The 12,020-nt window shown below is 32.0% G+C and overlaps 1 protein-coding gene across 1 annotated transcript; it reads left to right on the top strand.

Annotated features, from left to right (window-relative positions):
• Window positions 1–5,510: 5,510 nt before the first annotated feature.
• On the top strand, window positions 5,511–8,641 carry LOC116345861 (coagulation factor IX-like). The gene is made up of 7 exons (XM_031775576.1): window positions 5,511–6,164; window positions 6,262–6,504; window positions 6,892–6,979; window positions 7,417–7,910; window positions 8,001–8,181; window positions 8,261–8,331; window positions 8,414–8,641. The coding sequence occupies exons 1-7, from the start codon at window positions 5,658–5,660 to the stop codon at window positions 8,501–8,503; spliced, it is 1,674 nt and encodes a 557-aa protein (XP_031631436.1). The 5' UTR covers window positions 5,511–5,657; the 3' UTR covers window positions 8,504–8,641.
• The last annotated feature ends 3,379 nt before the right edge of the window (window positions 8,642–12,020 follow it).

Genomic DNA, 12,020 nt, shown 5'->3' with positions numbered 1-12,020 from the left:
ACTTTTAGTACGTAGAATGGGCTTAACCTTCATATAAATACCTCCTTTCGAACTAATGATTTCAAATCACATGCCCCTCTGCCAAATCGACAATTTTCAATATTTTTCCAAACTCTCGATTGTTTTGAGTTCTTAGAGAGCACTCTCACTGGCTTCTCAGTGTCTCCACTCGTTTGCACAACTTTCAATCTTGACTTTTAGTACCTAGAATTGGCTTAATCTTCATATAAATACCTCCTTTCGAACTAATGATTTCAAATCACATGCCCCTCTGCCAAATCGACAATTTTCAATATTTTTCCAAACTCTCGATTGTTTTGAGTTCTCAGAGAGCACTCTCACTGGCTTCTCAGTGTCTCCACTCATTTGCATAGCTTTTAATCCTTGATGTGGTTGGACGCTGGATTAATGAATAAACCACCCAACATCCAATTAACTTAATGAATTAAACTTCAGAATTCAACAATTCGAACTGAAATAAAAATATAATAAAAAACTGACAAAAAATAGAATACATGTTTTTAACTGAAAATTGAAACTCGTTGATCTGTCTTGTCAAATCCAAAATGAATCAGATGTTTCATCCATCATCCAGTATTTCTATATACTAATCGAATACTTCACATGAAATGTCAAATGAGATGTAGAGTTTATCCATTCATTCGTATTTTTGAAATCCAACTTATTTATTTATCCTTAAAATATAACTCATCCATGGATAAACTAACATCTATTCTATCCATGGATGCACTATAACTCTCCTCTATCCAAGTGAATCTCGCTCTCTCTTTCTTTTCTTCATGAATAAATTTATGATGGATGGTGGATGTAACTTATCCATTAAAAAAACATCCATGGATATTACTTATCCAGTCCTTTTAAAAACAAAATCTATCCATGGATGAATGGATGTTGACTATGGATAATTTGGGGGACCATTGACAGAGAGCCGAAGTCCTATGGTTAAAATCAATCTTATTCACATTTATATTGAAGTCCTATGGATGAAATTAATTTATTTCACATTTATATCGAAGTCCTATGGATGTGTATCTCATACACTAGATTGATACACCAAAAATTCGAAATAAAATCGTGATATACCGAAAATTTTGCTTATACACCGAAATATACACTACTTTTTGAAAAAAAAAAAAACCGTCATTTGTGCCTACTGAGGATGATCTGGCGTATGTGTCATCTCTGGGAAAATTCGTTTTAAGAAAAAATTTCATTCCGAAGTTCAAATGTTTTTTCGGCAAATTTCAATTTTTAGGCCATTTTTGATCACAGGTATACGGTGTTTTTTTAAAAGAATCACGCCATTCTTAGCTTATTGGAAAGACATTAAGGTCATCTTGATGAAGCAATAAAGAAATTTTGAATAAAAAATTCAGCGGAAAAGGTTAGATGAGAATGACAAGACCTCGAAAAATGGGGAAAAATCGATAAAAATCGAAGTTAATCGACATTTATCTCGAAAAAATGTATGACTGGCTTGGCTTTTTTCCTCATAGATCGAAAGGACACTCAATTTTGAGCCGATATGCACATTTTGAAACAACAACATTCTTTTATTTGGTGAAAATTGGTAAAAGTGTGAACTCAAGCGACCACCTATATTTTAATATTTTAATATCTTAGCAATCAACTGCAATGTACTAGGTTTTTACTTTGTTTATTTGTTCACTTTGACAACTGATATTACACAATTCGGATCCGAGAAATTAAATGGTTTTGAGAAATTAATTCAATGTTTTTAGATTTTTCGGCTTGAAACCTTTTTTTTTGGAATGATGTTTCGGAAAAAATTGGCTTTAATTCGATTGCAATGAAAATTGGTATTTGGGGTTTTTTTGGTACAAGAAAACAGAATCTGACATTTATTTTGTCATAAAATCAAGTCTCGACACACTTAACGTTATGACTTTGTCATCAACATACTAAAAAAACTATTGATATAAGCATAAAACACTTCTTTCGAAGTTCCCAGTGTGACGCAATACTGTAAATCTGAAAATGTTCTGATATAAATTTCAGTGACGCGTTCGCTCAAATATGTACAAAATCTTATTATTGCGTCGCCTCTAAAATGCAAACACAAAATGATTGACATGTTCAAATGTTAGAACAGAGCTTCTTTATTTTTGAATAACTCATGTTTCACTTCGAACGAAAAATCTGATGTTTTTTTACTCTAAAGCAATTATTTTCATTTTTTATTTTTTGCAATATGTCGCAATAATAACATTTGGTACATATTTGAGCGTATGCGTCACTAAAAATTTATATCAAATTTATATATAACATTTTCAGATTTACAGTATTGCGTCACGCAAAGAACTTCGAAAGAAGTGTTTTGTACCTACTTATTCAGATTACTGTTCATAATTCTCATCCCTGCATCCTCTTCACTTAATTTTAAGTGATATTTTGAAGAGAATAAGAAAAATCGATAGGTGATTTCTACAGTAATAGATGTTGTAGCTAGAAGAGAATTCTGTGGATTAGGTCAGATTAGGTGGACCCAAACCTGGTTCAAAGTGTTCTAGAAGTCGAGCACACCGGGGATAACAATGCTGGCAATTTTTTTTTCGATTTTCCCATCGGAAACGCGAGAAAAATCGATCGGAAGTTTTTCCAATTTCCATTCAGTATTTCAATACTTGTTTACATGAGAAAGTATTTTTTTTAACGAAATATTTTTTTTTCAACAAAAAAAAAAACGCTTTCATGTAAATGATTACGATGATTCAAATTGATAATTTTCTTAAAATCTTTCCTATTTTTAACTTTTAACCTTCTTTCAGTGTTTTCAAAAAAGAAAAATACAAAAATTTGAAAAAAAAGTGTGACTTTGTTTTGTTTTTTGTATGGTTTTCCTGTATTTTGTATGGACGGTCTAATAGACCGTAACTATCCTATATTGTTTTTATTTCGAACTATACCTAGGAGGGTTAAAAAAGCCAAATTTCGAGAAAGAATTTGACCACCCATCCTTTAAAACTATTTTATTTCTACTAAATATGGAAGAGATAATAGTTTCTGAGGGTAGTGATCAAAAATTGGGTGGAATGGCCAAGAATGAAAACTTAAAATGTAAGAAGTTGTAAAACAAAACAATCATCGTAAGAAACTAGGACATTATAATTGATTCCGAATATGTTAAACAAAGTTCGGTCGCTTCATTTTGCCTAAATTATCCATCATTTTACTTAATTAAAACAGATAGAAATAAAGGTTTAAGGTGGACGAACAAACTTGCAATATTTTTTTTCAGACATTGAAACTTATTACCATTTTTATTCCTATGGGAAGTGTTTCGAAACCTAATTCAATTACATACAAAATGAATATCAGGTTCGATTTTCTCCTGCACAAAAACCTAGGAAAAAACTCTAGGAAAAGATCCATTTTCTCTACATACATACACCACTGGAGACTGAAATATTAAGTTTCTTCCATTTATTACAAAAAAAAAAAAACAATCAAAAGAAACTATAATGGATACGAATCCGTGGCAGATACGGATAAAGTCGTCATCCATTACAGTGAGCCCGAATAGTGTACAATCTTTAACCTCTACTACTAGACCTGAGGAAAAAACTCATTTATATTTTTTAAAATATGGTTTTGATACGTATTTTTTCGACTGAATTTTTTTGTACAAGCCAAAAAGATGGTATACTTTTAAAAGTACAAAAATAATAGTTGCGTTTTTAAAAAAACATATTATTACTACCCATACGTAGGCGACTATTTAAGTTTCTTCAATATGTATGTTTTAGTATTGCCCGATGCAAACCATTGTCATATTCGTGAAGTTGGACATTTTTCATGACCATTTGACTTAACAGGACGAATTTTAGTTTTGTGGTATGGCTACGACAGCAGCTTAAACATGACACTCCAAAAAGTGCACTTTTTTGAATATGCACCTAATTTCAAGTACGAAAAATATATTGTATCCAACTGATTTTGGTCTCTGGTGGACAGAGGGGTCCCGAATAATTCGTACACGGAGTATTGTGCATCAATTCGATCTTTTGGGTGGTCAAATAGTCGACTGTTTGATGGGCTTCTTTTTGCCATGTTTTGGGATCATAAGTTTCAGAGTTTTGGTCTCCATATTCCCGTGATGACTTTTGACAATCAAATGGTTGTGTACTATTCAGCATTGAAGGACCTTTCATCCTCTAAAGGCATGATAGCAACATGACACATAACACTGTAAAATAATGAGGTCCGATTTTCCCTATCACTTCACAAACGAACAACTTTTGTTCGATTGTGTTCATGTTTGAAGACTCAGAGAGTCAACCAAGTTTTTGTTTCAGGTCCAAACTACTGGAATCATGTCTTGGCTTCTATTGCGATCGTATAGACGTGTTTTTATTATCCTATGTCAAATTGGTTATGATTTTTTGGATGTGATTAAAATCAATCGATTTTTGAGCAACTGTGGGTTGACACGTAAAGATTTATTTTTTTCATGTTGTAATTCATGGAAGAACCAAATGATTGGAGTCTCTGTGATCCTTGGGCATACCACAATTTAACTGTAAAAGAAACTTCGATCCTAACTCAATCGGCACCAGAGTTTTTCTCGATGACATCAATTTTCGAAGGACCATCTCGCAATTGATCACTGTAGCGAGCACCATGACGATGGGATTCAGTGAACCAGTTGTATACAGTGGCAAGGCATGGTACTTCCTTCCCATACCCCGACTTGAGTCGGAAGTAATACTGTTGAGCAGGCAGCTCTTTTTGAAAACTTATGAGAAATAATCTTTTTTGTAAATTTCATTTTTTTGCGAAGTTGACCTTTTCCAACTGACACCGTGGCCATACCACAAAACTAAAATTCGTCCTGTTAAGTCAAATGGTCATGAAAAATGTCCAACTTTACGAATATGACAATGGTTTGCATCGGGCAATACTAAAACATACATATTGAAGAAACTTAAATAGTCGCCCTCGTATAACTCATTTGCGGAGCAATTTTGTCGATGGCGGGACTGTGCGGAGTTCGGCGGAGATAGCATGCAAATGCTGTGTGTACGAGTGCAACAGCATTCTTTGCTGTTCATAGATTTATTTTGTCCAAACGAACATCTTAGTAGACGTACACACAGCTAAGTTACTAATCATCTGCGTAAGAATGATACACATAGATGTGCTGTTACCCTCGTACACACAGAGTTTGTATGTCATCTCCGCCAAACTCCACACAGTCCCGCCATCGTCAAAATTACTCCGCAAATGAATTACATGGGTAGTAAGTTATTTCACTGAAATTCGCCAAATTTTGACATACAGCAATTTAGAAGTACCTTGGATATTCTTTCTTTGAATGCAATTTATATTGCGATTAAATGTGTAACCAAACTGATACTGTAATACTGATAAGATATTCGTTGAAGAACGAACAATAAAGAAATAAAATGGAACGTTGTTCACCTGAATGCTTGTTGTTGTGTGTGTTTTCGATATCTTTATAAGGGAACGTCCACAATTACTTTCAATTTTCATTTGTGATTTTGTGGTTTAACTTTCAGACAGATTCTAAAGCGGGTTACTAAAATTATTCGGAATATAATTGAAACGAGTGTAAAACCGCTAAGAAAATAGACAATTCACTGAGAAACAGTAACATGAAGACGCTGATAAATTTGAATATTTTAATACTTTGTTCGGTATGTATTGTGGCCGGTATAAAATTGACACCAAAAAAAATCTTCGGATCTCCCCGCATACTTGGTGGCGATGATGCAGATGAAGGGCAATTTCCATATCAAGTTTCACTGCGAAGCTATTTTAGTCTTTATGGTGATCACTGGTGTGGCGGGTCCATTATTAGCGATCGCTTCATTTTGTCCGCTGCACATTGCACTCAAGCCGAACACTCTAGACCAATGTATCTACATGGCATTATTGGAACTATATACCGTTTCGATGATGGTGTACATATTAGATTTTCACATATCATCAATCATCCAGCATACGATAATGGAGATAAAATTGGTTTAAATGATATTTCAATACTACGTACAACCGAACAAATTGTTTTCACAAATCTTATTCAACCAATTGCACTTCCAATTAACGATTCAATCGACGAGAAAAATATCGTTATCGTATCTGGTTTTGGGTATACATCAGTAAGTGTTTTTATACATCAGTAAGTGTTTCGATGTATGAAATTCAAAAAATATCTCGAGTTATCTATCGATAATAGTTAATATTTTCTTTATGTAGAGTCCATCCACAGATGAATTACCATTATTGTCTGACGTATTGAAATTCACCAAACTTTCAACAATTAGCCAAAAAACTTGCCTTGAAAAGTTTAAATACGTGTACAACATAAACGAAAAACAACTATGCACAATTGGCCCAATAAATGTTGGCATATGTCATGGTGACTCAGGTGGACCATTGGTTGATTCTTCAAATCCCGAAAATAAAGTATTGGTTGGCATAATATCTTGGGGCATACCTGTAAGAGTACTTTTTTTATATTTCTGTAACTGCTGTGTAATCGAAAATTCGAGAGTCGAGCGCTATCTATATAAATACATTGTGACGTCACACATCTTACACAGAAACGACATCTTTGTAAAACAGGCTAACTACAATGTAAAAGTATAGCGAGAGGAGAAGGGAGTAAATAAAAAGGGGAAACAGATACGTTTGATTTACATTGTAGTTAGTCGGTTATTAATAGATGGCGTTTATATAGTGTGCCCTTATTGCGCTTGACTCTCGCGAAAATTTCATAAAATTTTGTATGCTACTCAATTGGTCTATTAGCTGCAATGAAGTTTTTTTTTTCTTCTGAAATATGGTCAATGTAAGTGTTTTCATTCAACTTTGATTATTTTGCAGTGTGGAAAAGGATGGCCAGATGTTTATACTCGTGTCTATTCATACCTCGATTGGATTCAAAGCGAAATGGAAAATCTCAATCAAAATTAAAAAAGAACCAAACTTTCGATGTAACTGAATTTGGCGCGAGCACAACACAAAAAGCATGTAAATCTTCAGAAACTCTGGCTATGGGAAATAAAAACGTCAATAGAATGAATATGTAGTTTTTTTTAGATATGAGGAAATAATGAGTTCAATAAATGAACTTCAATTGTTTTTCGATAAGGTTTGACCAAATTGAAGGTTAACACTCAAACGTGGTTCGTCATCGTGTAAATACTCTCTTAAGTTTAATTCGTTATCACCGACATTCGGACGTACTTCAATCGAATTTGAAATATTTTTTGTTATTTATATGAGAAATTGTTGAAACGGTGCCAAAAAAATGATAATGAATTTTCGTGCAAATGATAATCGTTATCACCCCACTATTTTATCATTTCAAATCATATATTTTTATAATTTAGAATTCCATTCTGTGAGTGACCATGAAGTGTATAAACTTAATAATTTTGATAGTTTGTGGTGCATGTGTTGTGGCCGATATAGAATTGGATCGACAAAAAATCGACGAATATCCTCGTATACTTGGTGGTGAAGATGCAGAACAAGGACAATTTCCGTATCAAGTATCGCTTCGATGTTATTTTGAAAAGGTCCATTTATGCGGCGGAGCAATCGTTAGCAATCGTTTTATTTTGACCGCTGCACATTGTACACAAGAAATGTACGAACTACCTCAGTATATTTATGCTGTTGTCGGAGCTTTAAAACTTCATGATGATGGTATCGTCGTTAGATTGTCAGCAATTAGCAATCATGCTGGATACGATCGAAAAAAGTGTATGCATGACATTGCATTGCTGCGAACTGCCGAAGAAATCGTCTTTACAAATCTCATTCAACCAATTGCATTGCCAACACATGATTTGCCTAGATACGAGCAAGTCATCGTGTCTGGCTGGGGTAGCACTTCTGTAAGTATTTTAATTATTTATGAATAATTTTTAGGATTAGTACAATCAATGTCTCAAAAATGTGATCAATTTCATGTTACTCTCTTAAAGAGTCCATCAAGAAAAAATCAACGAAAAATGTCCGATATTTTAAAATTTGGAAAACCTTCTACACTCACCTATAACAGTTGTACCGAACACTTTAAAATGCATCCAATGCGTGAAAACGTGCACAAGACACATATTTGCACAATAAGTCCAATTAATTTCGGAGTTTGCTATGGTGATTCTGGTAAATGATATATCAACGTTTTAATTAAATTATTACTAATTACGAATTAAATTCTTTCAATGAAATTTTGAATAAAAAGGTGGTCCATTGGCTGACGTAACCAATCCTCAAAACAAAACATTGATTGGAATTGTGTCGTGGGGCATACCCGTTAAGTTCTTATTTTTTTTTTTCATTTCATTGCTCGAAATGTAAAAAATATTTAACCAAAATGTTACTATTTAAATTTCAGTGTGGCAAAGGCTTTCCAGATGTGTACACACGCATTTATTTATACCTTGATTGGATTCACAACGAAATGATAAAACATAGTGAAAAATAATGTCTCTAAATTTTTTAAGAAGAATTTGTCAATCACATGTCATCAAAAAAAGTCACATGTTTTGTTGTTTAAACTGATTAGTTTAAGAATTAAAAAAAGCTTCTATTCCTACAAAAATAATGAAAAGCCACCAAAGAATTTGTTGTTTTTATCAATTTTATTTTGATTTTTCCTCTTAAGTTTTTATTAAATTTGTAATTAATTAAGACAGAATGAACGTTAAGTTTTACACTGAAGACAAAATGGATGTCTCTCTCACACACACACATGAAAAATTGAAGGAATTTTTTTGTATTTTTTTGGCCGTGTTTTTTTAGAAGGTGAAGGAGGATTTCTTATGGTTTAAGAATATGTTAATATATGTCCGTGTTTGTATTGTTTTTGTTGTTTTGTCATTTTTTAAATGTGTGATTTCCGGTAAAATAAACGGTTTTAATTTTAGCTATTTCTATTGGCAATAATAATAATGTGATTGTGTGTGTTTCTTTTTTTTTGTTGGTTTCAGTTCTCTATGTTGCCAATAAATACTATGTATATAAAATGAAATAGGTGTTTCAACATATTTTATTATTTAAAATATCGGTTTTGTGAATGTGTACGATTTTCATATATTTTATCTTTTCGTTTCGATTTTCGGCGCTATTTGATCAACTCGGTTGATTGATTTGTTGTTGTTGTTTTTTTTACAATTTATGCATTTTTAATGATGTTTTCGTTTAAAATGTAATTATGTAAATTGTATGCACCGCATAATTTGCAGTAAATGCAAATAGAGAGACATGTAATCAATCAATGTGAATTTATTCGAACTATTGTAATATATATATATATAGATTTGTTGAGGAAAATTCGGTTTACGATAAAATAATTTATTGTTTCTTCCATTGTTCACGACTATCAGTTGTTTTTTGTTTAAGTTTAATAAGTTTTTGTGTTCTAAAAGTCGATATAGGGCTATCGCTCGTCTCAGAGATATATGAAAATAGTTATGTTGAAATTCTGCGCGCACACACATATTCCAATCGAATCGTGTTGCTTTCATATTTTAGGATGGACCTATTTTATAATATATACACAGTAAGAAAATATCAGCCGACGCTATACGTAAAACCGACTGGTACGTGCGCTCATACGTTTTTACATCTTTTACATCTAGTGACCATATGATTTTTCGACTGATTCGTTACTCTTTGTGCTATCTTCGCACAGTCGAAAAATCGTATGGTCACTAGATGTAAAAGATGTAAAAACGTATGAACGCTCGTACCAGTCGGTTTTGCGTATAGCGTCGGCTGATATTTTCTTACTGTGTATAACAACGTATATTCACTTATTTATTCGCTTTATAAGTATTGTAATTTTGTCTGTTCTAATGTTTTTTCCTTCTTCAAATCATTGTTAAAACAAAATCTTGATTTTATATGCATTCTCAAAAATCAATGGATCATTTCATTTATTTGTGGTATTTCAAATGTTCGGTTCATTGGGTTGAATTATCTGAATACGTTTTGTTCGATGTTGATTTTCACACAAAAAAAAAAGACCGATTATGGAATACATTTGCCATTGCTATTGGGATTTGTCCTTATTACAATTATTAAAATTGAAAACATTCACGTTTTACACAACAACTTTTCCGAACAGAATTTAGAGAATATTTTAGCTTAATTAAAAAGGTATTGCATTGCATTCATTTTCTTCATTTCCATTCGTTCTTCGTCTTCATCACTTGTTTTTCTTTTTAAATTGTAAAATATGTTGTGTGTTTGTTGATTATGTCGATGGATTAGAAACCAAAACCAAGTACCATTTTTTCAGGATGGGACTTACTAGTAATATTCTATCATTAACCTTGGCAAAAATTACAATTAGGCATAAAGAAATCATGTGTATATGTTTAATCAGGTTTATTTTCATCTGTATATGAGAGTGTATGTGTGTGTGTATTGAAGGAGAGAAAATATCAGAACAGCAATACGAGATGGAATGAGTTTTGTATGATATTTGACAATGATGTCATTGGATTGACATTTCTGCACAACTGCATGCGTTCTTGTTTTCTTTGTATTTCTCTGGAAATCTCAAAATTACAGTGTGTCCAAATAATTATATGTTTTCTTGAGGTTGGAGAGCGGGAGGAGGTTATTTCTTTTCTGAATGTTTGAATAATTCCGTTTGTTTGGTTTTTTTTTTTTTTCAGGAGAAGTGTATTATGCAATGTATTTATCCTTTTAATATAGTAATATAATCATAATATCTAAACTATTCTATTGGATAAAATTGTATGCTTATTCATACATATTTAATCTTAATTTTTTGCCATTTCATTTTAATTATTGTAGATTTTTTTTAATTTGTTCTGTAACTCCAACGTCATTACATTAGTTTATACTAAAAAAAAGAGTTGTAAAGGAATGAAAGGAGAGACACGATGATGCCATCAACAGCAAAGCCATTGATTACTCATCATTTCAAACATTTATGCTTTTCTTCCTTTTGCATTTGTCTTTAAATTTTCTCCATTTTTCTTATCATGAAGTAGTTGTAGTTGTTTCTGTCCTTCATCTCTTCAAATAATTGCATCGAATAATTCATTTATTAAAACTGAAAGGATTTCGCTCTCTCTCTATCAGTGTATGTATGTGGTTTGTTATTTTCAAATATTTCACTCCTCTACATGGAATTGGCTTTTCGTTTAATCATTGTGTATGTGTTTGATTAATTAGTTTGGCATTAAGAATAGTTTTGATAATTTTGTTTGTTGGTATTTTTGTAAATGTTCGCGTTATGTGTGTGTGGTGATTGAAACTAGTTGTACGTGCATGGTTGTTATTACTGTTGCCATTTCTATGAGTAAATGTTAATTTTTTTACTTTTTTTTCGTTTGAAGATTTCACGGTACTTTTTTTATTTTATTTTTTTTATTCAGTTTAAAAACAATTTACAGACAATTTATTGGGGAAATGTTGCCAACAAAAATGCCAAAAAACATGTATTACAACGATTCTTTTTATCTTCATTTTATTTCACAAAAACAACTCAAACATTATTATTAATACGATCAAATTGTAATTCAGTGTCTGAATTCACAAAAAAAAATATTTTTTTTTTTTTTGTTCAACAGATGCTTCCAATGTTGGAAATCTGTGTGATAAAAAAAGAGTGTGTACGAACAATCATAAAAAAAGTATACATGTATATTTTTTTGTTCAGTTTGAAACGGGATTTTATTTTACTTGGGTAGTGTTACGGAAGCTTTATTTAGAAACAGACAATATATTTGGATTTTGTCATCAGGATATTTCAGCTCATCTGGATAACGTTAAGCGATGATACGGAGTGAAAACAATAGAAGTGATTGTTGTATTGTATATGTATAAAAATACTTAATTACTATAACAATCACTTCTATTGTTTTCATTTCGTATCATCACCTAACGTCATCCAGATGAGCTGAAATATCCAGATGACAAAATCCAAATATATTGTCTGTTTAGAAACAATTGCTAAATGTAAC

This window comes from Contarinia nasturtii, unplaced genomic scaffold (assembly GCF_009176525.2).
Source record: "Contarinia nasturtii isolate CC-2019 unplaced genomic scaffold, AAFC_CNas_1.1 Cnas_scaffold_1371, whole genome shotgun sequence".
Classification (NCBI taxonomy): domain Eukaryota; kingdom Metazoa; phylum Arthropoda; class Insecta; order Diptera; family Cecidomyiidae; genus Contarinia; species Contarinia nasturtii.
This window is presented reverse-complemented; position numbering and strand designations above follow the sequence as displayed.

Excerpts from the sequence above, each read along its gene's own strand:
- LOC116345861 (XM_031775576.1), top strand. The coding sequence starts at position 5,658 with ATGAAGACGCTGATAAATTTGAATATTTTAATACTTTGTTCGGTATGT. Across the intron at positions 6,505-6,891 it reads TAATATCTTGGGGCATACCT|TGTGGAAAAGGATGGCCAGA; the intron begins GTAAGAGTACTT and ends ATTATTTTGCAG. Across the intron at positions 8,182-8,260 it reads AGTTTGCTATGGTGATTCTG|GTGGTCCATTGGCTGACGTA; the intron begins GTAAATGATATA and ends TTGAATAAAAAG.